The following is a 27,870-nucleotide window of genomic DNA, read 5'->3' on the forward strand; positions in this document are numbered from 1 at the left end:
GGTCCCAAACGGCCGCTGGGCGGGGGTCCCACCGCCCGGCGACGTTCTCCCGTCGTTCCTCGGGGGCCGGGGCCGGTGGGGAGGGGAGGGGAGGGGAGGGCCGGGCCGGGCCGGGCCGGGCCGGGCCGGGCCGGGCCGGCCGCGGTGGCTCCCCGCTCCCGGCGGCGGCGGCGGGCGCCGCGTTGCCATGGCAACCGCGGCAGGCGGGGCGCTACCCCGGAAGCGAACTCGCAGGGCCCGGCCCGGCTGGTCGCGTGCGCCGGCCCCGCCCCCTCGCCCTGGCCCTCGTCAGGCGGTCCGCGCGGGGTGACGTGTCGCGCGCGCGAGAAGCCGGAAGCGGCGGCCGTCAGGGCGGGGGGAGACGAAAGCCGCGACCGTTGCCGCCGCGGGCGCGCGCGAGAGGCGCCCAGGGACCCTCCCCTCTCCCCTCCCGCCCGCCCCCCGCCCCGGCTCGCGCCGCCGTCCCGCCGCCGCCCCGCCATGGCTCTGCGGCGGCTCCTCATCGCCGCGGCGCTGGCGGCGGCCGCGCCCCCCCCCGCCGCCGCCTTCTACCTGCCGGGCCTGGCGCCCGTCAACTTCTGCGAGGCGGGCAAGGAGAAGCCCGAGTGCAAGGTGAGCGGGGCCCGAGCGGGCGGGGGGGCCGCGGCCCGCCGCCCTGAGGGGAGGCCTCGGCGTCGCCCGCGCCCCTGGGGCCCGGGTTGCTGCGCGGCCTGAGCTTGATCGTTCTGCTGGCGGGGCTGTGCGTGGGGTTTGGGTTTTTCTTCTTTTTTTTTTTTTTTTTCCCCGGAGGGTTTGTAGGTGCCTCGTTGTAACGCACCGAACGCCCCCGGGGGCTGTGGCTGCAGGGGCTCTGAGCCCGCGTCGGTCCCCGCTGTAGTCGCTGAGGGGACAGCGTCGGCGGTCCCTCGCAGGGAAGGAAAGGGCCGACAGCTTATCTCGGGAGTTACGGTCAGGTTGCGGAAAAAGGAAGCCCCGGCCGCTTATCTCTCGGGCCCGTTTAAATACCTGTTGCGAAGCCGCAGAAAGTAAGAGTCTCAGTGACAGGTCGTGCCGGGGCCGGGTGTGTGGTTCTTGGCAGCAGCGAGCGGCCGGTGGCCGCCAGCAGACAGAAGACAGCAGACTGTGTCTTCCTGGCCGCAGGGATCTGAAGTCTAGGGGCTTCTTGGCCCCGCGGTCTCAAATGAAGCTTAAATTCGTTTTCGTGCCCACATAAGTGACAAGCAAAGTTCACCTAACCAAATCGCTTATTTGTAAGGATGTTTGCTGGTGGGGGGTCTGTACTTAAAAGAGTCTGTGCTCCTTTGGGTGAGCTTTAGGAGTCGTTTCCGGCTGCTGGGATGGAAATTACGCCAGGCTGCACCTTGAGACTTGAATGAAAAAGTTCAAGACCAAGAGCTTTTATGATCTGTTGTTTTATTGCTGTTGAAGGTGGCTGTCTCACACTTTCTGATCTCTCAGCTTTTGTATTACATGAAACGCTGATCCATGATTCTCCACAGTAAGAGTCTATTTAAACTGTATGCTTTTGGTAAATACCTTGCATGGACTTTATCCGTTTGCTGTCATGAATCAGTAAAGCAGGTAATAAGCTGAACGTGTAATGAAAGCGTAGTTGCTATAAATGTCTTTTCCCTTCTTTAAGTGTATCGTTCCATTCAGACCAGCCAAATCTGGCACCTAACACATAGGTGTGGATTTTTTCAGTCTTGCTTCTGCGCCGCTTCTGTTGCAGTAGTTAAACATTCTGTGGACATTCTTTTATAGGATCATAGAAATGGTGTTTGGAAGTGACCTCAGGAGGTCACAGAGTCCAACCTCATGCTTGAAGCAAGACTCTTGCCAACACTGGATCAGCTCAGTTCTACCTTTGTTTAAGCAAGCCTTGATAACATCCAAGCATGGAGCGTCCGCCACCTCCCTGGGTGACCTGTTACAGTGCTGCACTACCCTCTTAAGAAATTTTTTTTTTCTTCAAGTACAGGCTAAGACTTTCAAGCCACAGTTTGTAGTTTTTCACAAGATCCCTGAAAAATAGTGCTATGCTTGAATTATTCCTGTTTTAAGCTAGGATTGTGGCAGAAAGATTTTTTTTTTTCTTCCCAAAGTCAAGTAAACCAGGTTGCCTACTGTCTTTTGTAACCAGCCTGAGACACTGATGGTGTCATCTTTCTCAGATGTCTCTGTATTTTTTTTTTCCTCATAGAATGTGTACAAAATGTTTGTCTCCTTATCCTGAGAACTTACCCTTTGTAAATGTGAAGTGAGGTGCTTAAGTAATGTAAATCTTCCACCAGTGGCTAGCCGAACATTTTAGAATAACCTCCAGAGGTGTATTATTGCAAAAATCTCTTTATGAAATTAAGCATCTCTTATATTCCTCTGCTTCATGCCAGCCATTTACATACTGAGTGAGACATAAGCATATGGAGAAGTCTAAATCACTCTTCACATCTAAGTCTCTCCATGTAGTCCGCAACTGAATGTAGTCTGGTCCGTGGGGAGGAGAAACAATATGTGATCAGATAATGGCTCTATCATAATATTTACCTAAGTAGGTAAAATTAAGCTTCCTTGGACAACTTTAACTTTTTACATGTTCTTGCTGAGTTCTTACAATTGTCACTGTTGATTATGATGTCAGTAATAATGTTGAGTTTTCCTCTGCCTTGAGGATTTGGATCCACAGATCAGATCTCTAAATGGTACTATTTGTCTGTTATAATCTCTATGGCTCCCCTGTCCTCTGTTGGTGAGGTAGCGTGGGATGGGATGGTGTTAGTGGGGCATGTGGCTAGCAGCACAAGAATGATGGAGCTCGTGACTTTCCCCCTTCCTCCAAGCTGTCTACTAAACTGCTTGGGCAAACTCAGCTTGGCTGCTTTTCCCGTTTTGGTTGGAATATCATCAGAAATGGAATGTGATCTGCACAGACTTAAATAGTAGCTCTTGCCTGAACATTAAGAATCCTTACTCAGTTTAAAAAAATACTGATGGCTCCAAAGGGGACTTGCCATTGTACGGGAAATTATTTTTCAAAGATGCTGATCTTCAGTAACACATATACTGCTTACAGAAAATTGAAGCATTCAAGTAAATCTCCTCCTCCAATGCAAAATAGCTAATCTAAGGCCATGGTTCTGTGACCAGCTGAGGCAGTCTAATTCCTCACTGCTGGAAGTAAAAGATTTCATTCCTGTCTTCCTCGGGGCAGTGTGTTCCTGTCCTCTGCATCATCCCAGCTGTGTTACTTGTTAAATCCTTTTTTGAGCTTATTAACATGGCAGGAAACTATCCAACTTTTTGCCAGACTAGTTTTTTGCTGTGTTAGTGAGTTGAAGCGGCTTACAGAATTATCACAAGCATGCTTTACCCAGAGGTAAGCAGCAGGTCTGCATGGCTTAAGGCAGAGGAAATAGGAGCAGTAAAGTGTCTTCACTTAATGAGTAAATTTAACAGCTAACAGCTGTCTACCGCTTGTGGAACTGCATCCTGACTTGCACATGGACAACTACAGTATATCAGTAAAGCATGGCACCTGACTGAAGTATCTGAGCTACAGGTACATGTGAACAGCTCCATTCCACGCCCCCCCCACCACCCCCCCCCCAAATTTCTTGGTTTGGCTAAACTTGAGTGACTTTTCATAGGGAGGAAAAGCTTTCCTGTTGATTCCTGGTGAGAAAATAGGTGGCTTGCTGTTGAAAGGGGGAGGTCTTGTTCCTGAAAGCACTCACATTCCTTTTGCTGTCTCCAGCTCCTGTCTGATTGCACAGTAAGACAGTTCAACTTGCTAATGCTGCTAAAAACTGCTCTTTAAAAATTTTTTGGGGTAAGTCTTTTGCTGTTTTAGCTGGTTGAATTGGTTTACTGTGCAAGCAGATAACGGCCAAAACCAGTGTAAGATAAACAGTTGAAATGTATTGGGACTGTGGGACTAAAATAAGGGAAGGGATTTTGAGACTAAGAGGGAAGAGTGAGAGACCTCTCCCTTTCCGTAGCAGCAGGCTACCCCATTTGTAATTAATGTGTATAGACCAAAATAGTCTGAAACCACAGCAGACTGAATTTCAGGTTCTTACTCAAGAGTTGCTAGAGTTATTGATAAACTTCTATAAGAAGGTATATATGGATATCCTTGCCTTCTCTTTGGAAAGAGCTTCTGTTCAAACTTAAAATAGCATATCAGTCCGAATACATTGCTTAAATCCTCACAGTTCAGTTTTCAGTTGACATTGATAAAATTTTTGAGCAGCTTAATTATAGGGAGAAATACTGATCTACCTGTACTATCATTTGTGTTCTTTTAAGCCTTTTATTATACAAAAGTTGTGGTGATGACTAACGTGGCTCTAACTTGGTACCTTAAACTAAAACACTGGCAACTGTGGAAAATGTATTATTCTTGCGCATGATTTCTTGCTGTCTTGTAGTTTGAATGATTGTGTTAGCCTTAAAGTGGTTTTGTCATGTGGTCGCTGTTTTTGTGATGGTTAGATGGTGTTTTACTTATGCTCTCAGCAGATACAGTTCATTACACAAGACTGTACACTTCAAGATGTATAACTACACAAATCTTACATTTTCAGCTTTCCTCTACCTTATTCACACAAATCTATTTATATATATCTATCAGAATTGAAGAAGTGCTGTAATATAACTGCTGATTATCTCTACTCTTTCAGTCTGGAATCGAGCTGTTTGTGAACAGGCTTGACTCTGTAGAGTCCGTCCTTCCCTACGAATATACTGCGTAAGTATATTATACTGTTTATGTCATTCTAGTTGTCAGCTTTTCCAAAAAGATTAATTTAATTTATCTTGAAATATTATCTGCATCTTGCTACAGCAGTTTGCCAGTGAGGAATGTCTATTTTGCTAACATAACTTTACAAATACAGAATTGTCAACAAGCAGACAGATGTACGCATTGCTTCCTTCTTGGTTGCGTTCGCTTATACTTCAGAAGTAGTGCATGGATTCAAAGGCCCTCATGTAGGTAGAATCACTGCTTTAGAGTAACTTAAGGTTAAAATTGTGTGTGTGTGTTTCTGTGTGTAGTATTTACTCTTCTTCATTAGTTGTCATTTTAGAGATCAAAGTATTACTGCTGTCTTTAGTAGTCTATAGCCAGATGAGTTAAAGTGGTAATGAGGTGTGAACTTCCCATCAATTATCTTAATGAGGTGTTAAATGTTTTCTTGGTACACATCATAGGAGCGCACAAAATGTATCAGTGCCTGGTACAACTATGTAAAGTTGTTCCTTCAAAGAATGTTTTCACTGTTAATATCGAAGAGGTTTAACACTAGTTATGTCTACACTTTAATGAACACAAATGTGATATACTTGAAATTAGGCTGGAAAAACTTGGAGGATGTGCTATTAAATGTGTTGGTGAATAAAACTGCAATAACCTGTTTATTTAATAGTGCTTGTTATAAAGGACCTGTCTGTATGTGCGTGTGTATTTTTCGTTGGTTGGTTGGTTTGTTTTTTGTTTTTTTCTTTTATTATCCTCCCCCCCGCCCAAGAATCTGGCCTGCATGCTTTTCTCTCAGAGCTGTCATGAAACTCTATGTGAAGGTTTAATTCTTGGCTAAAATTCCTGTTCAAATAGGAAACCTGTAATTACTTAGGGAAGCTTTTATGCTACCATGTTTAATATCAACTGAGTTCCGAAATAGCTGATGAAGAGATTTGATTGTTGGTTTTATTTTTCTTTTTTCAAAATGGGACTGTGATTTTCGCACTTTGCAGGTTCAAGGAAGAAACTGTTGTCTAGAAGGAAAGCTGTATAGTTTCTTTACTTGTGATGAAGGTGTTAATTTGGGAGCAGTGTTTGAGGTCTAATATTTGCAGCTGAGAATATTTTATTAACTTTCATATCTTTTCCCTAATTCAGGTTTGATTTTTGTCAAGCAGAAGGAAAGAAGCGTCCCTCTGAAAACCTTGGCCAAGTGTTGTTTGGAGAGAGGATAGAACCATCTCCTTACAGGGTTTGTTTTCTGACAAGGGGTGTTTGGTAATATGTATGTTCAAATGTAACCAAAGGAGATCAGAATCTTGAAGATTCTCTTCACAAGGGCTTTATCTCAAAGAGCTTCAAAATCTGAAATTCCACATAATAGAAATCTGTTAATTTAACCTAATTGTAACTATGCACTTTGCGTCATGAAGCTGTAGCCTGAAGTGCTGTGGAGGTTGTCTTCTGTCTTTGGAACCTGCCAAAACTTGATTCTTGCTCCTCAGCTGTCCCCTTGTTAGAGGCAATTGAGTACTCTTATTTCTTGGAACCAGATCTGAAAATACTGTGGCTGTAAAATGGAAGAATTAGAAATGGTGTTAGCCAGCTTGTCTTTTGTGGTGACTGAAGCTCTCGCCTTCTCCCCTACCTGCATAGGAGAGAAAGTTACCGACTGAATCTGTCTGGGACAGCATTGCTGCTGTGAGGTCAAATGACTTGTCTGGTAAATCATTGCAGAAAACTGGTTTTGATTAGTAACAAGGAGCTCTTAGGAGCTCTGCACTACAATGAGTGTAGGAGGGGTTTGTAGCCCACACCAATATAAAAAACCTCCTCTGAAGGGTTAATATACACAGTCTTGGTAATTTGTTAGGTGTTTTTATTATAATAGTATAGGGGATTATAAATCCTAGAATCATAGAATGCTTTGGGATTGAAGGGGCCTTTAAAGGTCATCTAGTCCATCCTCCCTGCAATTGGCAGGGACATCTACAACCAGATCAGGTTGCTCAGAGCCCCATCCAGCCTGGCCGTGAATGTTTCCAAGGTTGGGGCATCTACCACGTCTCTGGGCAACCCCTTCCAGTGTTTCACCACCCTCATTGTAAAAAATTTCTTCCTTATATCCAATCTCAATCTACCCTCAAATGTATAGGGGAAACTTATTACGCCTCAAAATGCATGGGGGAAACTTGTTAAATACTGAAATGACACAAACTTTGTTACAACCTTTTTGCTAATAGATCTTTCATTTTTCTTAGTTCACATTCAAGAATAAGGAGACATGTAAATCTGTTTGTACAAAAACGTATGACACCTCAAAGCCAGAGGATAAACAGAAATTAGACTTTTTGAAAAAAAGTATGCTACTGAATTATCAACATCATTGGTAAGTTGATGCCACAATTCATAGATTGGTTAGTCTAGTATGTTGGTGATAATTTAATTCAGTTTATCATTTCGTATTTGCAAGTTAATACAGAGTGAACATTAGGTATTTGCACTGAATCTATTACCCTTCTGTTCTTGCAAAAGATGTTATATTGTTTGTTGTCTTTGTAAAAAAAAAAAAAAAAAAATTACTTCACTTGAAGGATAAGCACCAGGTATAATGGAAATGAGCCTGTTTTCAAACATAAAGCTTTGTGTAGTTTTTGCGCCGCCTCTGTGCTTACTGTAAAATACTGCTATTTCTTTGCACCTGTAAATGTTAATCCTGCCCTAGCTTGAGAAGAGTCTTAAGGAACCTTTATTCTATTGCTGTATTGTCTTTGTTTTCCTTGTGAGACTTTGCACTTCTAGTATTTGGTTTTTTGCTAGGCCCGCTGCCCTAAAACTTTAGATCCAGTGGCATGCAGAATGCCTGTTTATGTTTGTTATGGTAATGATAGTACCCCTCAGGCACAGCTTTACAAAGTGGAAGTGGCTGGATTTTGATGAATGATGCATTGGTTCAGGAATATGGTCCAGGGGTATGTTGTACAGGGATCAGCAAGGTAGCGTAAGTGAGGATTTAATAGAGGTTTATTATCCAGCTTCAATTTATTATAAAATTCCTGGGGAACGCAGATGGTGCAAAGTACTTTTAAGGTTTTAAAAGCCACTTAATAAGATTAGCACTTGACATACTGAATTGGACTCAACAGCTATACTGATATCTTGGCTGACAATGTTAATCACCAGATGTTCTTGAGAGGCATATAAGAACACTGTTGTATAGCGTATTTGCCCCACACGTATAATCTCTTCAAGTCATTCTAAATTTGAAGATTAACTGTGAAAAATGATTCGCTGCTTATACTATCAATTTGTTCCAGCATTGCTGCTTGAAGGCAGCTCAGTATATCTTTGCTGTAGAAGATGCAAGGGAAAGCCTTTATCCCAACCAAACTCTTTAGCAGTAGGTTAGTGCTTCACCTGGTTTTGATTATGAAATGAAAATACTAACAAAAGCAAGAGCTCTCTCTAGCATATATTATGGAGGTAAATTCCAAACATGGTCCAAGCGTAGTGAATCTGCATCTGGAATAGCTCCTAATCAGCAACTTAATTCTGCCTCATAGTAGCATGGTGAAACGAGTAGGATTTGGTCGGTGCTGCTGCTGTTTGCAACTCTGTGATAGTCTTTGGAATCTCCTGAGAACCTGGAAACTGTGTTTTTGGAGGGCCTGTCTTCACCTCTTCCACTGTGTCAGTACCAGCCATGACCATTGCTACTTATTTCTGTCTGGGAGCTAATGGTAGGGATGATGCAGATCCTCCTTATGGTTTGTGAACAAAGGCACCATATACCACTCTTTTTACCCCCATCTATTGATGTGCTTTAAAAAATAGTGCTACTTCAGAGACTGTTACAATGCACAACAAACTAAATAATGCTTCATTGTTTTCTGAAGTCATAATTCCTGTGTTTTATTAGGTATTAAAAAGTACTTGATGAGGTATTATCGGGTATGAAGTGTTTGTTAACATTAATAGCCTAGTGGTTGTAATGATGAGACATTTCATTGTAAAGGTGATTCAGTACCTTCACAGGTTTTACAAAAACACGTGTTGATAAGTTTCAGTGGGATGTCCTTTTTTTGGTCTAGTGATGCACAAAAAGTGGCAGTTGTCTCATGCCTTCATGTGTGAAGTTTATTAATAGACCTTTAAAAACATACCCTGGAGCAACCAATGTCACCCTAAGGGCAGCTACTGAATTTTAAGTTGTCTTTGAATGACTTTATTTTGGGACTTATCTTTCAGCTAGTTAAAACACTTCCTAACATAAAGAAAGAGGTTTGAGTTTTTTTAGTAGTTCTTTTTACAAAGGGACAGGTGACCATGTTTGGTATCTTTCTCTATGTTTAAAAGTATATTTTTGGTTTTGACATTTGTACTGTTTGTAGCATGTTGGATACTGTTTGTATCTTATTGTCTTATGATTTTCCACAACTCCTCATGGGGGTGTGGCATTCCTCTACAAATTTTTCATTGAAACTGAACTATAAACCTACTGGGCTCAGGACTTCTAGGTAATATGAATATAAATCTTGTAAGACAATAATGTAAAGGCAGCAGGTAAACAATGGAGGGAGGCTTGAAAGTGATTACTTTCCCAAATGTGGCTTATAATTTTTTGCTCGCGTAAACCATCTAGTTAAAACATTCCATACTCTCGGGGAACTGCAGCTGAGGTCAATGGTCAGGAATTAACTTAAATAGCAAAAAATACCCCAACAAACTTGCATGTTAGCTTTAATGCAAAATAAAAGTTTAAAGAGTGCCATGAAAAGCATATTTTGCGATGGAAGAGCAACAAGGAAGCTGGAGAATTAATAATATGTATGGGTGTGTAGGCAAAAGTTTTTATTTTGTGTTTTGTTTTAAACTTGAAATTACCAAGTTCATTTTAGCTGATTTAGTGTATACTTTTGGCCATTTTTTAAAGACAAAATAATGAAATGTTAAATTGTTATGACTTTGGAGTGGTAGAGTTTTTTTATGTATTGGGCTACATTTGTAAGGGGACTTCAGAAACCAGTCCAGTGAATAGAATGTTTTGGTGGTCACAGGGTAAGCATCCTATTTCCAAGCCACTTTCTGAAAAAACAGACTGTTTTTTTTTAAATATTGTTTTTCTAAAAAAGATAAAGTTTCAGTTGAAGAGCTAGATGCTTGTATCTCATTTGGAAATTGTATTGGCAATCAGTGCAATTCCATGGGTTAAAATCTGAAAGAAGTATTATTCTTGTAGTTAATCTTCCAATAAGGAATGTAGCAAAGATAGATTAATATTAATCTGGTTTTGTTTCCATTATACTGTGTATTTTGAAAGATTGTGAAATGTCACTGTGCCACTTACAGGATTGTGGACAACATGCCTGTGACCTGGTGTTACGATGTTGAAGATGGCCAGAGGTTCTGCAATCCTGGTTTTCCTATTGGCTGTTATATTACAGAAGATGGCCGTCCAAAAGATGCCTGTGTTATTAATGTATGTTTAAGCAAATTTTATTTTTAATATCCCCTTTTTACTAATTTAAAGACTGGCATTTCTCCTATGTCCTGTTTCTATGGTGAGTCCTCACTCTCTTAAGAACCCTTGTTGCCTAAAACTAGATAAGTGTTTTGGTATCTCTGCAAGTACCACAATTTGTAAGCCTCATCTAAGCCTAAGAACTTTGTCTCTTCTGTTGCATAACACAGAAGGGCTCTAAAAGATAGAGGGAAGCAATGAATGTGCATAGCGTTTAGTACCTGTAAAGGGTGAAGGAGAAGAAAAACATGTCATCCTTCATTGCCTAGGAAGTCTAAACATTCAATGGCTTGGACTTTACATTTTTGTGGGATAGAAGTGTTTTCATGGAAGCAGGTTTGCATAGACATGTTTGTACATCTGCATGGAAATTAATACTTCTTGAAGGATTGCTTTCGCTGAAACTGTGTGGGCCAATGGAAGAAGGCAGAATATAAGATTTCTGACTGAACAAAGCTTCTCCGGTGAGGGACAGATCTATCATTAACTCGTGGAGGTCCAGATAAATGCCCTGAAAGTATTATGGAAATAAGAATGCAGTAGAAAATGCAGGATGTCTTTAGATTATCACAGACCTCTTCCATGGAGAGGTCACTGAGACCTGGAATAGGTTTTTGGTTTTACCAAAATTGTTGGTTTTACTTAATGGATCTTACCAAAGACGACAGTTTCTGCAGTTTCTAATTTTGTTTCCTTTCCTCCATAATGAATTGGTTTCAGAGGCTCCATATGAATGGATGCTGGAAACACATTTATTATTAAATATGTAATCTGGCAGTATTCTTTTAATCTTGTTTAAATACTTGTTTTTAATAGAAGGAAAATAACCTTTGAAGGCATAACTGAAGGACTGTAGGAGAACACTTTGTTTATATAACTATCCTTATAATTAGGGTGCTTTGTAGAAAGGAGTGTGGATAGAACCCTGAAGAAGTACTAGTCGAACTTCAGTAGACATAATGCTTGTGATTTCACAACCTCTCTAACTGAGTAAATTCCAAGTTGATGTTTCCCTTCACCTGAGATTTGTATTCAGCATTCTTGGCTGCTGCTTGCAGTTCATCTGTGTGCGTCTTTGGTTTCAAATATCGCGGTGGTTCTGTCACAGAGAGCAATTATTTGCATTGTTTGTCTTGGGAGGTTCTGTTTAATCTATGAAAAATATATACGTTGTTTTAAAACAGCTGATGTTTATTAAATGCTTCTGATATGAAAGTTGTCACATATTTATTCAGTTTGCTACTTCAATTAAATAAAATGGGACATCTTCAGTTACTGAAATATTTTAATAAATATATTTATAAATTTTATATTTAAATACGTTTTTCTACTTTTCAGCTGTAGTAGACAGTTCTTAGCATTAACTTTTCTAGTTTGTCTTTTTAATGCAAGGCTTTAATGCAGAGACTCTCCTGGTTTTGTATTCCCAGAATCCCGCATTCATCTTGTAGGAGAACTTCTTGACAGAAAAACTGTACACAGTCTAAAATTCTGTTATGTAAGCTTCTGCCTAAGGCTTTTAGATGTCTTTATGTTTTTGATTCTTTAACACCATCTTTTATCATTGCAGTCAGAATTTCATGAAAAAGATACTTTTTATATCTTCAACCATGTTGACATAAAAATATATTACCATGTTGTGGAAAATGAAGCTCTGGGAGCAAGACTAGTTGCTGCTAAACTTGAACCAAAAAGGTTAGTACTCGGGAATAACTTGTCATCAAACAGTGGTCCATCCTAAGATACTTGCTTTGATTTGGGGACCTGTTACTAGTCAGAAATGTTTTCAGATGTGACCTGTAGATTAGCTTTCCTGTTGATTGATGTAGTCTAATATAGGACAGTTTAGCAAAATTTTGTTCTGAATTCGATAGATCTTTGTGCACTATTTCCTATTTGGGCCAAAAAAAAGATAAAATAAAACCTGGAAGTGGTATGTGTTCAGTGAAGCAACCCTCATTTCCCTACTGGGGAACATTTTGTCTTGTGACGGAATAGGCCACGAGTGCCTCAGGCAGGAGTAATCAGAGTGCAACATTTGATGTTTTCAGCAATCAGGATTTGAATGGAATGATTTCGCAAATATACTCGTCAGTTGTTCTGGTGTCTATGTGGCTTTTGCACAACTGATGTCTGGTTTATTATTTCTTAGCATCTTCTCTTTCCTTTCTTTTGTATTCTTGGTATAACTGAGCTTGTTGCATTGTCGGTCCAGCATCATGACGAAAGTATTTTTTTCTGACAGAAGTTAGTAATTCTGTTGTTGTAACTTTTTGAGTGTTTTGGAGGTTCTTAGCAGTACTCAGACTTTAATTTTTGGTGCTCAGCTTTAGAGACTGTGCTCTCTCTAGTTTTCTTTTTAGAAGAGACAACTATTGTTTAAAAAGTTCAATTATCAAAAAGGCCTGTGCTTATGATACATTTCTCATGAGTTCTGAAATTTATGAGGCATTAAGAACAATTTTTATATTTAAGAGAAGAATGCTGGATGCAACTGATGCTTGTGTAAGATGAATGAATTCTTTCTTAAGAGTGTTGTCATTGAAGCAGCTTTCATTCTGTGTTTTTTCTTCCTGCAGTTACAAGCATACTCATCCAGACAACCCTGATTGCTCAGGGGTACCTATGGATATAAGTAATAAGGCTAATGGAGAAGTCAAAATTGCTTACACATATTCAGTTTCTTTTGAAGTGAGTACTAAGCTTTCTGTGGTAGTTACCTCTTAAAATCCTGCATTAATACTCTGAATTATAAAGATGGACAACTAAAATTATCTCAGAATAGTAAATTTGTGGTTTTAAAACTTTATTTGATCTGGAGTGTCAGAGATGGCTTCGGATTTAACCACACGCTTTACAGTTTTGCATACCACCCCCCACACACACTGAATGTGAAATGCATATGTGTTTTTTAAAAGAATCACACTTTCCACGTTTACCTAGGTTGTCTGCTAGATTATTTTTCAATCCAAGCTCTAAGTCTGAGAAATTGTGTGTTTCAGCAAATTAGTGTCATAGGTAGGTTGAAGCTGATCATTTTCTACTCTCCTGCTGCAAAAGCTCTTTTCTTCAAGGTCTTCTTCCCATGGAAATTTGCAGAAGAATAGGAAGCTGGCATTCTTTGTTCTCTACTCTCTATTTAAAGACAGAGGAGCAGTATATCAGGCAACTGTAGGGAGCAGTGATACTTGAATATGTCTCATTCTGGTGACAAGCAAGAGATTTTTTTTTTTTTAACGGAGTTTGATGGACAAACTGTTTCCCAGAGTTTCCCCCTCTTTCCCAAACTGTTTCACTATTAGTCTAAGACCTCAAAATGCAAATGACTTGCTAAAAAGAGTGCAGATTATAACTAACTGGATTTCTTGACTCCCTATGTATGTATTGAAGGGGTAGCTCACACATAGCCGTTCATATTTTGAACCTTAGCAATTCTGTGATTCTTCTGGATATGAAGGAGTCTACACCTTCCTTTTTTTTTTTTTTTGTCATTATAGACTTTAATCAGAATCTTGGCAATTAATAGATTAAAAAATAGCAATAGGGCAATTTTTAATTTTTAACCTTTTTCTTGTTCTGATTGCAAGGCCAGTGGTGTCTTTCAAAATGATAGGCCGTTGTCATATTAAGGCTGTTCATATATATATCATAATTCTAGGTTTGTAGCCTGCTGTAGGATTCAGTTCAACTGTGGTGAAATGGAGACTGGAGAGTTGATCTTTAAAGTTAAATTTTTCAACCCAATGTTTTTTATATTTTCAAAAACTGACTATACTGGAAAGCGCTCTTGCTCTTGTATGTTACAAATTACTAAAATAACATCCTGTCAGAAAAAAACCTAGCTATTTTTATTAATTGATACTAGTATTTATGGTTTGTTTAATAGCAATCTTCAAGTTGATCAGCACTGTTTACTCCTTTTTTCATGTTTACCCTGCAAAATAAAGCAAAAAAATGCTCTTTTTGAAGTGTTTCCGATCAATGACTGTTCGGTCTGAATAAGTATAATCAGCTGAAATGCATGAAGGAATAATTTGTTTCCTTCTACTAACAATGTAAGTTTTGCAGTCTTGTCTCCCCACTTGTCTTGGAGTATAATCTGAATGTAATTGGATTGGTAGTTGGTACTGAAACAAGGTTGTATCAAAGCAAAGGATAATTTGGACAGAGCACTATGTAAATGCTGGAGACTATATAGCAGAGCTTAGTTTCACAGTGTCTGTGTGGTCCTGACTTACATACGCTAAAAAAATGCATATTCTTTGTTATTCTGCTTGTCGTTTGAATTCCCGATGAATTAATGTAATTCTTGAAGGGAGGAAGCACAATTAAATTAATTTGATATGCCTTTATGTCCTAAGAAGACATGGGTGCTCAACACTATTCAGAAAATATTTTGGTTTAGATTCTATGGTCAAGGCTTAGGTTTGTTTTAGGTAGGTGTTATTAAACTATTCCCTTTAAGGCATGCAAAATTAAATTTTCAATTTGTTGTGAGATTTAAGATTGCTTTGCATGAACTTCAACTTGTAAATTTAAGTTGGATACTGACTGTATCTGAAACTGATGTGTTTACTCTTTCAGGAAGAAAAAAGTATAAGGTGGGCATCAAGATGGGATTATATTTTGGAATCCATGCCTCACACTCACATTCAGTGGTTTAGGTGAGAAGAAAGTTTGTCTTCAAGTGTACTGTACTGAAGTGTTTACATTGCAATTTGAATGATGATTTTTTTTTTTTTTTTTTAAATACAGTATTATGAATTCCTTGGTGATTGTCCTCTTTCTGTCTGGAATGGTAGCTATGATTATGTTGAGGACACTGCATAAAGACATTGCAAGATACAATCAGATGGATTCCACCGTAAGTCTGAAATGTACCTCCTAACATTTATTTGGAACGTGACTTTTTCAGCTGAATGTATTTCTGTGACAGGCTACTTAAATGGCAATCTGCTGTATTAAAATAGATATATTTTCCTTTACAGGAAGATGCTCAAGAAGAATTTGGCTGGAAGCTGGTTCATGGTGATATTTTCAGGCCCCCAAGAAAAGGAATGCTGTTGTCTGTTTTTCTAGGCTCTGGCACGCAGATATTAATAATGACTTTTGTTACCCTGTGTAAGTAATAAAGCGGGGAGGGGTTAGTTGAGTACAGATGATCTTTCACTGCTAATCACAAGGTACTAGTAAAAATAGCAGTTTAGGTTTTGTCTAGAAATTTCTTAAAAGTCTAAGATTAGAAACTGCTGAGCTGATAGAGTAGACATGCAACTTAGTATACACAGATTTTAAGATAACTGATGTACTGGCTTTAAGTCAAATGTATAATTACTTTCCAAAATTGTGCATCTCTGCTTCACAGTTTTTGCTTGCCTGGGATTTTTGTCCCCTGCTAACCGGGGAGCTCTAATGACCTGTGCTGTAGTTTTGTGGGTACTGCTTGGAACTCCAGCTGGTTATGTTGCTGCCAGATTCTACAAATGTGAGTAAAAGTTATTTAACATGACAGGGCTTAAGTTCATTAAAGTAAATTATCATCACAGAACTGATTTTTATTTTCCAGTACTCTTTGTAGTTTCCCTCAGGGCAAGATGGAGAAAGGTACTTACCGTTACAACAGAAAATACATATAGAACACTGACGTGGTTACATTGGTTTTGATGCAATCATGCCTAAAGACCCTGAATTGCTCTTGCCGCTATGTATTTATGGAATTGGAAAGCAAATTCCATTTTACTAATACTAGGCCCATTACATCAGACACTTTTGTACTTCTGTTTCCTACAGTTGGGGGTTGGGTATTAACTCACATTTAGTTTTAGCCATCAATGTTGCTTGATAACACTTCCCCCCCCCCCCCCATCATGGACCTCTATTCTTACATGCCTGAGACTTGTCACCTCTTTTTAGTGAGTTCCTAGGTCTTTGGGAGAATGGTGCTTACCAGACTGCAGCAGGGGCATAGGGGGAGGGATTTTCAGGTGATCTGTAGTTGTAGAAATCAACACAGTGGTGTCTGGGCACCTGACCGTAGTTAGTTGATACTGCTTTCCTTAAGTGATCCCAGCTAGCTGTTGTTTCAAGGCCTGCCTACTAACTTGAAACGGTTTGCCCCTGGACCCTCTGGTTTATTTTAAGGTGAAGCATGCCATTCCGCATACAGCTTGTACCTTACTGAAGGTACAAAACTCTTTATGACTGAGCGAGATGGATCTTTTGGACTATTTTTAGTTCTGAACATACAGGGCTAGAGGAGTTTATTTCTGAACTTCAACCTGGCAGTAGGCATTGGAGTTCTTTCTTCTAACTGTTTTGTAATTTTCATGTGGGGGGAACCACTGGGATTGTATTTTGTAGGGAGTTTTTCCACAGTGGTAGTGACGCGATAGTGAACTATTCCTTGTCCTTCTGTTCAAGCCAATTAGACTTAAATGGAAGGAGACTTTAGGACTAAGAGCATAATTGAGGACAGAATTATTGTTTATATCGTGCTGTATGTTATGTGTTTTGAAGGATATTTTGAAGTGTGTTGATGGTAAATTGAATCCAGTATCTTTTTGGTGGAGGTGTAGCTAATAATAATTACATTCCATGTTATACTTACTGGGAATCATTTAGTTGATACTTGAATATTGTGTTTACTAAGACAGTGAGTGACTGATCCAGAGATATTCTTGTTATAACATGGGGTGGTCCATACTCTGTATAGAGCATGTAAACATGAATGTTTCTGCTTATAGTACACAAATAAAATAATGTGAGACAGAAACCAAAATGCAACTGAAAGGCATTTTTAAGTGTTTGCTTTTCTTTTAACGTTGCAGTTAAAAAGTGAAACCCGAGTTGAAAGTAAATGGTTAATCTTGATAACCAGTGCTATGTTCTACCAAGATTTTATGAAGAAATAGAAACTTAATTAAAATCACTCTAACCATAATCATTTCTGACTCTTGAAGTAAAGAAGCATGTCATTACGGCAGTGCTCAGATGAAATTGTCAGCTTCACTGAATTCCAGCAGGATATTTTCATTTGAAAGTATACTGACTATAATTTTTATCAGCGTAGTGCAAAGTCGTAAAGATTTTCTTAATAAAGCTATATTTGGTCTTTTGGTACCACCGCTGCTTAATGCTGTTAAGACTCAGGACAGCATCACTACTTCCTGTAAGCGTGTTAGTCCTTTCTCGTAACATTCTTAGACAAGAATTATTTCAAGAAAAATGTTAAGCTTGCTTTTCACATATTTATGTATTTTTTTCCTACTGAAACCTTCAGTCAAATGCTAGAAAGCTTAAACTCCAGGTTTTAGATGTTTTTAAAGACTTAAAAGTACTGCAAATCCGCTTCTTCCTTTTAACAGATAAAGCGGTCAGAGACCCAGTTTATTTAGTTGGGATACTTTTTCTAACCTTCGTCTGAGGCTTTGCGTTGAAGCTCTGTGATTAAGCAATATGATGAGGGAGTTCAGCTTTATTACTAAAGATTTAGTTTACTCTTTTAAACTTGGGCACGATAACACATTATTTGAGTATTTGCAAGCTAAGTATAACAGGTAAATGGACTGGAAAATTAATAGTTGTGAGCTTAATGCATGTTTTGATGACTGTCAAATGTTTTAATACAGCATTTGGAGGTGAGAAATGGAAAACAAATGTCCTGCTGACATCATTCCTTTGTCCTGGGTAAGTTGAGACTATCGCCACGATTAAAAGAATTAAATTGCACTTCTCTGACATGCATAGTTAATTTTTAAGTTTCAGCTACACAAGTAAGTTTCATTACGTCGTCTCTTTATTCCAGAAGCTACAAGAATATCACGGCACTTCTGACAAAGATGAATATGTTAATGGCATACCATCCTTAGATATTTTTTTAGTAAGCATTTGTTTACTCTCACCACGTGAAAAGGTTGATTAAGAAAGAGCATTATGGTAGTAGTAAGTTTGAGACAGGCACACTTTTCCATTGCTTTCTTTTACTCTCTAGGCTGTTTCTCTAACCACACTGTAGTTGGTCTTATATAGTGTCATATACTGTATAACCACTGTGATAAATTTTTCTACTTAATCACAGCAAGCAGTCTTACCCTGAAGTGTAGTTAAGACAAGCGTATATTTGAAATCGCTTAGTTGGAACGTCAGCTTCTGCTGGAGTTCAATCCCATTAGATTAAAAAAGAATTGCTTGTTTGACCTCTTCATTTTGATATTTTGTGTGTGTCATTTCGTTTTAACAGAGGTTTTCGCTAAAATCTTAATACAGTGCTATTGTTTTGTTAACATTATTAAATATTAAGGAGTATTTCTGTGCTTTAAGTGTGTTTATGTATTTTTCAGAATTGTATTTGCAGATTTTTTTATCATGAACCTCATTCTCTGGGGAGAAGGCTCTTCAGCAGCTATTCCGTTTGGTACTTTGGTTGCTATTTTGGCACTCTGGTTTTGCATATCTGTCCCGCTGACGTTTATTGGTGCCTATTTTGGTTTTAAGAAAAACGTAAGTGTTTCTGAGAAATTGTTTTGTAAGTGTATGTATATGCATATACACATGCATACACACATATATATCTTTTCCACTGTATAGACTATGACTGAGGTAGCACCTAAGGTAGTTGCATTGTCAGCTCCAGTCCTGTTTGGTTACTTCAGAGCTGCATTAGGTATCTGATCTGGGGATTCTAAGACTTCGATATTCAGTTGGTTGGTGGCGATAATTCTCCGCAATGATTAGGGTTATTATTGTATTTAATTGAGTGACTGCACCAGATAAAGCAGTGATTTGGGCATTCTTTATTTTAATTAGCATCTCTTCCATTACTAAAAAATTTACTTGACCCAGCCAAGCATAAGGGAAAGCAACTTACGCATTTCTGGTTTTCCCCTGTGTTTTTTGTTCCTGTCTGCCCTCTACACTGAGTCTTTAGAAGGATATTTTTTGATCAAATTGCTAGAGATCTTGTGAAATCTCTTTGCATAAACATTTTGTAAATTATTATCACAGGCATTAATTGGGATTTACTCCTAAACTGGCCAATTTTACTTATTTATATGAGGGTTCTTTGTGACACTGGTGACCAAACCTTCTTAAATAGTGAAATCAATTTTTTCCGTTTTTGCTTTAAAAGTGGTTTACTGTGCCCCACAGACTTAAAGATCTATAAGTTCAGATATTTTTGTGGTTTTTTTCCTGTGCAGGAAGCCAGAGTTCCAGCTCTCTATAGCTCTCATGGAATACCTTCAGAGAATATTTAAGTATCTTAGAAGGCACTTTTAAAGTTGATTGTAGTTATCCAGTTTTTCTTAACCAGAATTTAGTGGATTTTTTTTTTTTCTGATAACCAGGTTGAAATTCCAGCAAAGCCCCCTGCATTGTACAGAGACAGTTCCTTTAAGAAAGGAGGATTTGATAAACTAAAGGCAATGTGACAAGTGTCACAAATACATTAAAATCAAATCAAAGCAAGTACCTAGCAAGTATCTATTGATGCTCTTGATGTAATCTTTACGAAAGGTGCAATACGGCAAAGTATGCATTTATCTGCCTTAAATTTTTTCTCCCACCATGCTGATCTATGTATACATCTTCAGTTAGGATTTAACTGCCAGATTGAATCCTCTCAGTTTGTAAGTTTACCCTAATGTGATTCTTGGAGTAAATCCTGAAAAACAATACACAGGGATTTTTAGAAGGGGAAACCAAGAGTCTGCACCACCACTACCCCCCAGCTGAAAAGTGAGACATCAGCTCAGGCTCTGTAACAGATCATAGATAGGTAATCATAAAAAGGGAAGTACAAAATACCTGTTGCGATGTTCTCAATAAGAGCTGTGTTTTAGCTTGTTTGCCTGGCAAATGCTGGTAGCTAGGCTGGTAGCAAAAGCAGATGTAGTGTTAACTGGGTATGTGCATGCTCAAAACAAATAATAGACTTTTGCCAGCACTCATTTCAAAAAGAAAGCAAAAAGGTGGTGCTGTAGTTTGTGTTATTTATTTAGCAACTTCTTGTTTTCGTTTAAAGGCTATTGAACACCCTGTTCGCACAAATCAAATTCCTCGTCAGATTCCTGAGCAATCATTCTATACAAAGCCATTACCTGGCATTATCATGGGAGGGATTCTGCCTTTTGGATGTATCTTTATACAGTTGTTCTTTATTCTCAATAGTATTTGGTAAGTTAACCACGATCTATTTGAATTTTCTCTGTCATAAAATGTAGTTTCTTTGTGAAAGTTTTTCTTCAAGAGGCTTTGACTGATATTTTTTTTTTTTTGATGATGCCGGGTTGCCAGGTACTGGTGCAATAAAAATTTAAACGTTAACATCTTTTTAATATTTTGTGGTTTAGAAGCTACTTAGTGCCTGTTTTGCTTGTTGAGCTGTGTAGAGAAGTGGCTGTGATATGCGTAGCAATTTACAGCTGACCTACAATATCCAAATAGCTAGTTTTCTCCTGCTACTCCTCTGACTTCCTGTGGAAGTGGCTCTGAAGCTGACATATGGCATATAACTTGAGAGTAGTAAGTATATTAAAATAGACTTGAGGGGGGTTTTTTTTGTAGTTGTAGTTATTGTTGAGCTAGAAAAGTATTACTGCTCTTGGGAGAAAAAAGAAACAACAAATTTTGTGAAATCTTTATAAAGGCACCGGAGAGGAATTCTTTTAAAAAATAAAGCACCGAAGACTAGTCCAGTGTAAGTGAATGTGAGCTCATAGCACACTGACAAACTAATCTACTGTGAGGGATTTGTCTTCCTTCTGGCACAATTTAGTTATTGGATCTTGTTAAACTGTTTCTGAACCTTGAATAGGTGCCTCTACCCAACGTAGACAGCTACAGCATTTGACATTTCTTGTTATTTTGCAGCTCTGCCCCTTTGATTGAAATGTGAGGTGAAATCCAAGTTCTGCTGAAGTCAGTGGAAGAGGTCACGCTGACTTCACTGGAACTGTAATTTCACTCATTATGTGTAGTCAGTTCTTTACCTAAAATCCCAGCCAGGACCACGCTTTGGGCTCGCTTTCTCGCTGTTTTCAGACTGAGCTGCTGAGGCTCCTATTCTTCAGTTAAAAAACAAATTACCCAATTGTGTGGCCACACAACTGACAGTACCTCAGTAGGAAGGGGAATGCTTAAGGTGAAGGTGATATTACCGCGTATGAAGAAATAATATTAGCACAGTGTCCATTTTAATTTTTTTTTTAAACTTCCTTTTATAGGTCTCACCAGATGTATTACATGTTTGGCTTCCTGTTTCTGGTATTCATTATTTTGGTTATTACATGTTCTGAGGCCACAATATTGCTCTGCTACTTCCATCTATGTGCAGAGGTAAGAAATATTCTTCAGTATTCATACTTGATATTGTTTTAAGGATGCTTCCAAAAAATTTTAAGGCTTTTGTAATTGGAAGTAAGTATTCCAGAATTCAACATAAACACCTTTACTAGATGTCCTTAAATCACGTCTTTAGAAAGTGAAGCAGAAGTGAAGCAGGCTACTTTTGGCAAAACTCATAAGTATTAAAACCCTGCACCGAGTACCACTAAGTCAGATACCTCATCTTTAGAGTCTTAACTCCCTGTTTTCTGAAGGTGCTAAACTAATCCATTAACTTTGTTCAATCAAAGGGCATTTTTTCAATGTGCCCAACCCTGGGGGGTGGGAAGTCTCTGTGGCTGGCAATAGTAGGCCTGGCTTGTTTGGGTTTTTAGATTTTTGCCTATTTGATATTGATCTTTAGGTTTCGTATCTCTAATGGTGAATGGTGTAGTTAATGCAGTATTGATTGTATATAGGTTTTTTCCTGTAGAGAAAAACTATAAAACCTCGCTTTTTGATAAAGTGATAATAGAAAAAGTACCTCTGCATTCAGTAATAGGGTCAGTGCGTTAGAGGTATACGGAATAGTACTCATACGTATTTTCTTTTCCCACCCCTTCTAGGACTATCACTGGCAGTGGCGTTCATTTCTCACTAGTGGTTTTACTGCAGTTTATTTCCTAATATATGCAATACATTATTTTTTTTCTAAACTGCAAATCACAGGAACAGCTAGCACCATTTTATATTTTGGTTATACCATGATTATGGTTTTGATCTTCTTCCTTTTCACAGGTAAGTATATTGCAGCTTAATTTTAAATGTTGAGTGTACCTTTAGCTTTGCACAGTAGAATCCTTGGCAAAACTTACCCTGATACAGGATCATAAATTTATATATATCTTTAATTTTTTCCAGGTAGCTGTGTAGCATTTTGCATCTCTCTGATCACAAATTTTAGTGAAAGAGATTAAATGAGGATGAGGCAAAACTACTGCTAATTTGATGTGTGGCCTATAATTAGATCTTCAAATATGACACCTTTAAACGTGATAAATACTTCTCCAGATTTCATTCCTGTGTTAGTCATGTGACAAACTAATTTTTTTAAATTAGTTGTCTTTGGAGAAACACAACGAAGTCTAAAGTTACAGTGTCAGTTAAGGAAAAAATGCAGATTTTGTGGAATAGGAGGAAGTAAGAGAGAGGAGTAAAAGTTGACAGAGAATACTCCCCCCCCCCCCCCCCCCCACTTACCTGCTCTCTTCTGGAACGTCTTTACCTTCTTTCCCAATTGCATTGAAGTGGCAGGGGAAGCAGACAGAACTTCTTAACCATTTTTTGATGCGGTCGTGTCAGAACCTTATCATCTTTATTGTGAGCTTTTGGAAAAGCGCCTGTCTTAGGTGCTGCACTTCAATTTCTTCTTCAGTAAGTGAGATGAGGTGACAAAATGTTCCTTTGTCATCTTCAGTACTAAGAAGGAATCTTCAGTCAGACACACTTACCCCTTCTCTGAGGTGCCGGAATGACAGTGAAAGATGCAAGAAGTCTCCTTTCAAACTCTCGTGCAAGAAGGCAACAACCACCAACTCCCCAAAAATCTTAAAAATACTAAATTCTGTTCCAGCAGAATGTAATCAATCTTTGTGGACTTTACCCTACAGAGCAATATTTTGGAAAGTATTTTGAACTGATCAATGCTTTAAATGATTTCAAGCTCCAAGTTTATGAAGAAGTTTAATGATTCCTAAGGCTTTGATGTGGATTTGTCTATGCAGCTATAAAGGCTGTATTTTGAGGCCTGCTAGAACACAAATGGCTTGTCATCAGAGCTTTTAATACAGTTCTCACTATAAGTAGAATTTTCATTTCCACTTAATGTAGGAGAACCAAAAAAATCAAGTGGGAAAAGAACTGACATTTGAGAACGGTGTTCCTTTTAAGCGTAACCAAATACTCATTTCAAAGACATTGCCACTTCAGCTTAGGAAATATTGAAGCAGTTTGTGCACCACAACTGAATGCAGATGATGATGAACAGGAGCAAGAGCCTGCAAGGAGTTTTTTGGGTCATTGCCTCTTAAAAGGAGGGAATGGGACTTACGGACATCATATAATCTCTTTGAAAAGTGATCAAGCTGTGTTCCAAAAGTGGTTAGTTTTATCTTCCATCCTTTTTAAGTCAGTCTAATGTGTTTTGGCATTGCTTGCGGATGTTTTGTAAGTTACACATCACCTCCACTTTTATTTATATTTTGTGTACTGGTTACCAAGTCATTCTGAATGTGTAGATCAGAGATTCTGCCTCCTGTTCTTGCTCCATCTTATTTCTTGCCCTGCCTTTCTCTTAACCTTTATTTGTGATCTGGGTTTACTAATAGTCTCACTGAACTAAAGAATTTAAGAATGCATGGTTGTTCAGCTAGAAATGAATGTGTACTGCTGTATGTAGAGCAATTTTAAATGCGGTGCAAACTTAGAAAGTAGCATGAAAAAATAATTAGGCCTTACATAAGTGTAATGTCAATTAATTTAGTTTCACTAGCTTTTCCAATAGATATTCAGCATGTCTGCCTTTAATTGTAAACAGTCTTGGCCAAAACCAGAATTGTGTATACCCTGTCTCCTTTATTCAGTCTGTTTCCTTTGGATGCACGCAGTAATTCTGGAGTGCACACATTCAAAATAAAGGGGATTTACAGTAAATTTTCTGTGCTGAGACTTGGCTTAGCTGCCTTTCAGCACCTAAGGTACCCATATCATTTCCCTCTTTTGCCCTTATTCTTTCAAGTCAGTCATGTCACATAACATCGTCTAGAGGCATTAAGATGTGTCCAGTGCATCTCCCTTTTCCTTGCTCACACGTTCACTTTCAGTTGACCAGTTGGCTGTGCAGCAGCTGCCAGAAAATCTGGGGAGTCCTTTTCGGGATGGGTTCACAAGCATGGAAAGAAGAGGTGGTTTACTGTTAGACCCCTTGAGATGCTTTCTGTGGTAGTCGTTTGTATGTAATTGGGACAGTGGAGATGTGAGTTATGCTGTGCAACTTGAACTAAGCTTTCAAGAGTTTGTATGCCTTCAGTTTTTTTGAAATTTTCAGTTTCTATATTGAAATTAGGGGTGAATACATGTGAAGTTAACCAAGCGGTTAGAACTTTGAAACAGCATATGCTTAATGATTTTTTTATCTACTTCCCATGAGATTAAGTGCAAATTATCCTTTAATTTGAGGCAATAGTTCTATTTCTTAAAATTTAAGAATAATTTTGTCCCATTTAGGTTGATAGACATTCAAAGGTGGATGCGTTCAGTTCTCTGAGATTTACTGAAGTGCTTTGAGATGAGGTTTTACAGAAAAAGTTAGAGGCAGGGTAAAGGGACAGGCAGTTCTCCAGTTTCTTAAACGAAAAAGCATACTAGCAATTTAGCAAAAACTGCTCCTAAAGGCAGCAGAATTCCTGTGTCAGGATGATAAAGAAGCTAAAAAGATAAAATCATAATCGTTGTATCAAAACTATTCTGCCGCTGCTTACTCATCTGTTAAAAATCGTCAGTATCAGGAAGGGTTTTGACGGTGCCCTGCTGCTATGTCAGTGTAACACATGCTTCAGGCACTTGCATCCGTACTGCATTCCAGGTCATTGATCAGACTCAGCAGGCAAAATACCGGGAGCTACATGACAAATCTTTGATTCGCAGCTGGGACCACAACTACGTATCATAGTAAATGAGTCGGTTAAACATCAGTAGTTTAGCAAGCGTGAAGGGAAGAAAAAAATTACCCTGATATCATTCATGGTTCCTTCCAAGCTTGTATAGTGAATGAGTTAGCACACAGCTTTTGTTGTGCCTCTTATCAGATCTAAAATAAAGGTGATTTTTTTTTTTCTTTAAAGAACTTACTTGGCTCTTGCATAAGTTAAGGCAATGATTTTAGAAGAGGTACTCGGGCAAAAATTGGATAATCTTGAGGGCTTTTTTTCTGTCCTAGTTTTTGTGGGAAATTAAGGTTCTTGTTACAGGTGTTCTGAGCTGCTCTTTAGTCCATTATCTTTGTGATTGAGGCTGCATTTTGAAGTAACCCAGTTAAATTAACAAAGCCCAACTATATTAAGTACTTTGCATTCAGAAGAACATTTTTGTTCCGACCTTCTGTTGGACTTTCACAAAGAGAAGTGATGCAGCTATTCTTGTTCAGCTAAAAGGATTGTAAGTTATCAGGGAAACAGTCTTTGTCCTTCAATTTCAGTTCAAGTTTGCTTATACTTTTTGACTGCCTGAAGTATTTCAGAAGTATTTATTTTTAAAGCATGTAACGTGTTTCCAATAGGAAGTACAAGTTGTGTAGTAACTACTCTATGGTTTGAAGTTTGTATTAACTTGATTTACACAGAAATAAAGGTAGTGCTCTAATTTTCCAAGACCTTAAAGTATAACTAAGAAATGGGAACACTCCTTTTGATGCTGTCAGTGTAATTGGTTTATTAAATATAATAGCGACACTCTGACCAGCTGAGCAGATGAGGTAAAGTGTGTGTGACTAGTCCCTGAAGAAGGGTGAAGCGGAGCAATGTGAAGGAGTTGGACCAGGGAATAATGAAACAACAAAGAACAAATACGTAGGAAGGGAAATAACACAGAAGCATCTTAAAATGAGAGTCTTCCCCATGATCAGCTCTATGATTGTGAAAATAATGAGATACTCTATAGCAGCTGATGCCTAGAAAGACCAGGTACTGTCTGTAACTTTCCATTATCTGATCTGATGGATGTACTGAAGACTAAAGATAGCAGACTGCATATACGTATGTCCTGATTTATGAACTACAGGTAGAAATGAATGTCTCCTGTGTCAGTTTTCCTAATGTGTAACTTTTTTTGCTTGTTTGTTTTTGTTTTTTGTTTTGTTTTTTAGGGACAATTGGATTCTTTGCATGCTTTTGGTTTGTAACCAAAATCTACAGCGTGGTGAAAGTTGACTGAAGAAACCAATGTAAAGAATTAACACAGAAGAGGTTTAATCTTCATTAACATAACTTAAAGACCTGGTCTAATTGATGAACTTGAGCTTTATCAGAAGTATTGGCTTCCTATTCTTTGAGAATGATACCGAATATGCAGCTACTTTTTCCACTAACACGTTTGTATTGTGACTTAACAACCTGTTTTCATTCAGATCTTAATGAAGATCAGAGTTACGATATTTATGCATTTGTAAATACAACTATACTTTAAAAGAAAAGTTAAATTCTAATGGCAGAGTAGAAGTGGCTGTATTCCACAACCTAATAATACTTCTGATCAAAGTACAACTGTAAATAGGGTTTTCTAGCTTGGTAGGTGGGATGAATTATTTTTCTTTGAGGGAAATGAGAACTTTTTATTATGTAACTTTGAAGGATGACTCTTAAGAAGTGTTGCTTTTAGTTTGGATGTGATTTTTATTTTTTACTGGTGTTACGTCCATAAATATTCTGATTTCTGTGACTTCATTAGTTTTGGTGTTCTTGGCCTTTTAAACTATGTGCCTCTGAGTCCTTGAATTTATAAATTCATAATCTAATAAATATTGTAAAAATGTCTTCAGTGGCTTATTACATATGATAAGTTCATAAAAATATGTAAATACAATTACATTGAAGATGGATGCTTAAAGATCGCATAGAGTATTTTATGGCATTTTCTATAGGTTAATGTATATTGACACACCCATAGATCTGCAAGAAGTGTTATTTGTGCTACATGGCTATAACACTGAAATGTGATTGTGGCGCATGAGAACTAAATTATACACACATTTAACAAAACCACTCTGCAGCATTAACCCAGTCCTTAACCCAGATACGTTTTCAGAGATTGCTATGGAATTGTCAGTATGTTGAGAAGATCTTATAACAGTCAGCATTCTCTGCTGATCTTGCTTTTAGATCTCGATGATGCATATCCTATACGGCAACTATTGCTGATTGTACTTAATGTAGGTTAAAAAATAAAAGAAAATTACTATTTTTGCTTTATATTAAGAGACTAATGTCGATTTTGGATGACTAGCATTAAACCTATATTTGCTTTTTTTGAAAATGGAGTATTTTGTTCATATCTTGTTCGGTAATTTTAGACTCGTAACACAATTTGGCTTTTGGCATGTTTTCACAAGCCTGATAAAATTTTATTTAAAATTAAACTTCATGTACCAATTGCCATTCATAAGGTTGGGGTTTTTCGTTCTTATCGGTTTACTTTTCTAAGAGATCTTAATCTACTGATGCTTAAATAT

General features: G+C 38.4%; 1 protein-coding gene across 1 annotated transcript; it reads left to right on the top strand.

The window, feature by feature from the left end:
• The first annotated feature begins 336 nt into the window (after nt 1-336).
• TM9SF2 (transmembrane 9 superfamily member 2) lies at nt 337-27,870 on the top strand. The gene is made up of 17 exons (XM_082332461.1): nt 337-612; nt 4,683-4,750; nt 5,903-5,996; nt 7,006-7,133; nt 10,094-10,223; nt 11,836-11,960; nt 12,845-12,956; nt 14,850-14,929; nt 15,021-15,129; nt 15,254-15,386; nt 15,631-15,750; nt 17,894-17,951; nt 18,605-18,764; nt 20,287-20,438; nt 21,488-21,599; nt 22,214-22,385; nt 26,509-27,870. The coding sequence occupies exons 1-17, from the start codon at nt 481-483 to the stop codon at nt 26,574-26,576; spliced, it is 1,953 nt and encodes a 650-aa protein (XP_082188587.1). The 5' UTR covers nt 337-480; the 3' UTR covers nt 26,577-27,870.

This window comes from Platalea leucorodia (assembly GCF_965183815.1).
Source record: "Platalea leucorodia genome assembly, chromosome: 2".
NCBI classification, from domain to species: Eukaryota; Metazoa; Chordata; class Aves; order Pelecaniformes; family Threskiornithidae; genus Platalea; species Platalea leucorodia.

Bases quoted from the DNA above. Each gene is read 5' to 3' on its own strand.
- TM9SF2 (XM_082332461.1), top strand. From the start codon at position 481: ATGGCTCTGCGGCGGCTCCTCATCGCCGCGGCGCTGGCGGCGGCCGCG. The intron at 5,997-7,005 runs GTTTGTTTTCTG...CATTTTTCTTAG, and splicing joins TAGAACCATCTCCTTACAGG to TTCACATTCAAGAATAAGGA. The intron at 12,957-14,849 runs GTGAGTACTAAG...TTACTCTTTCAG, and splicing joins CATATTCAGTTTCTTTTGAA to GAAGAAAAAAGTATAAGGTG.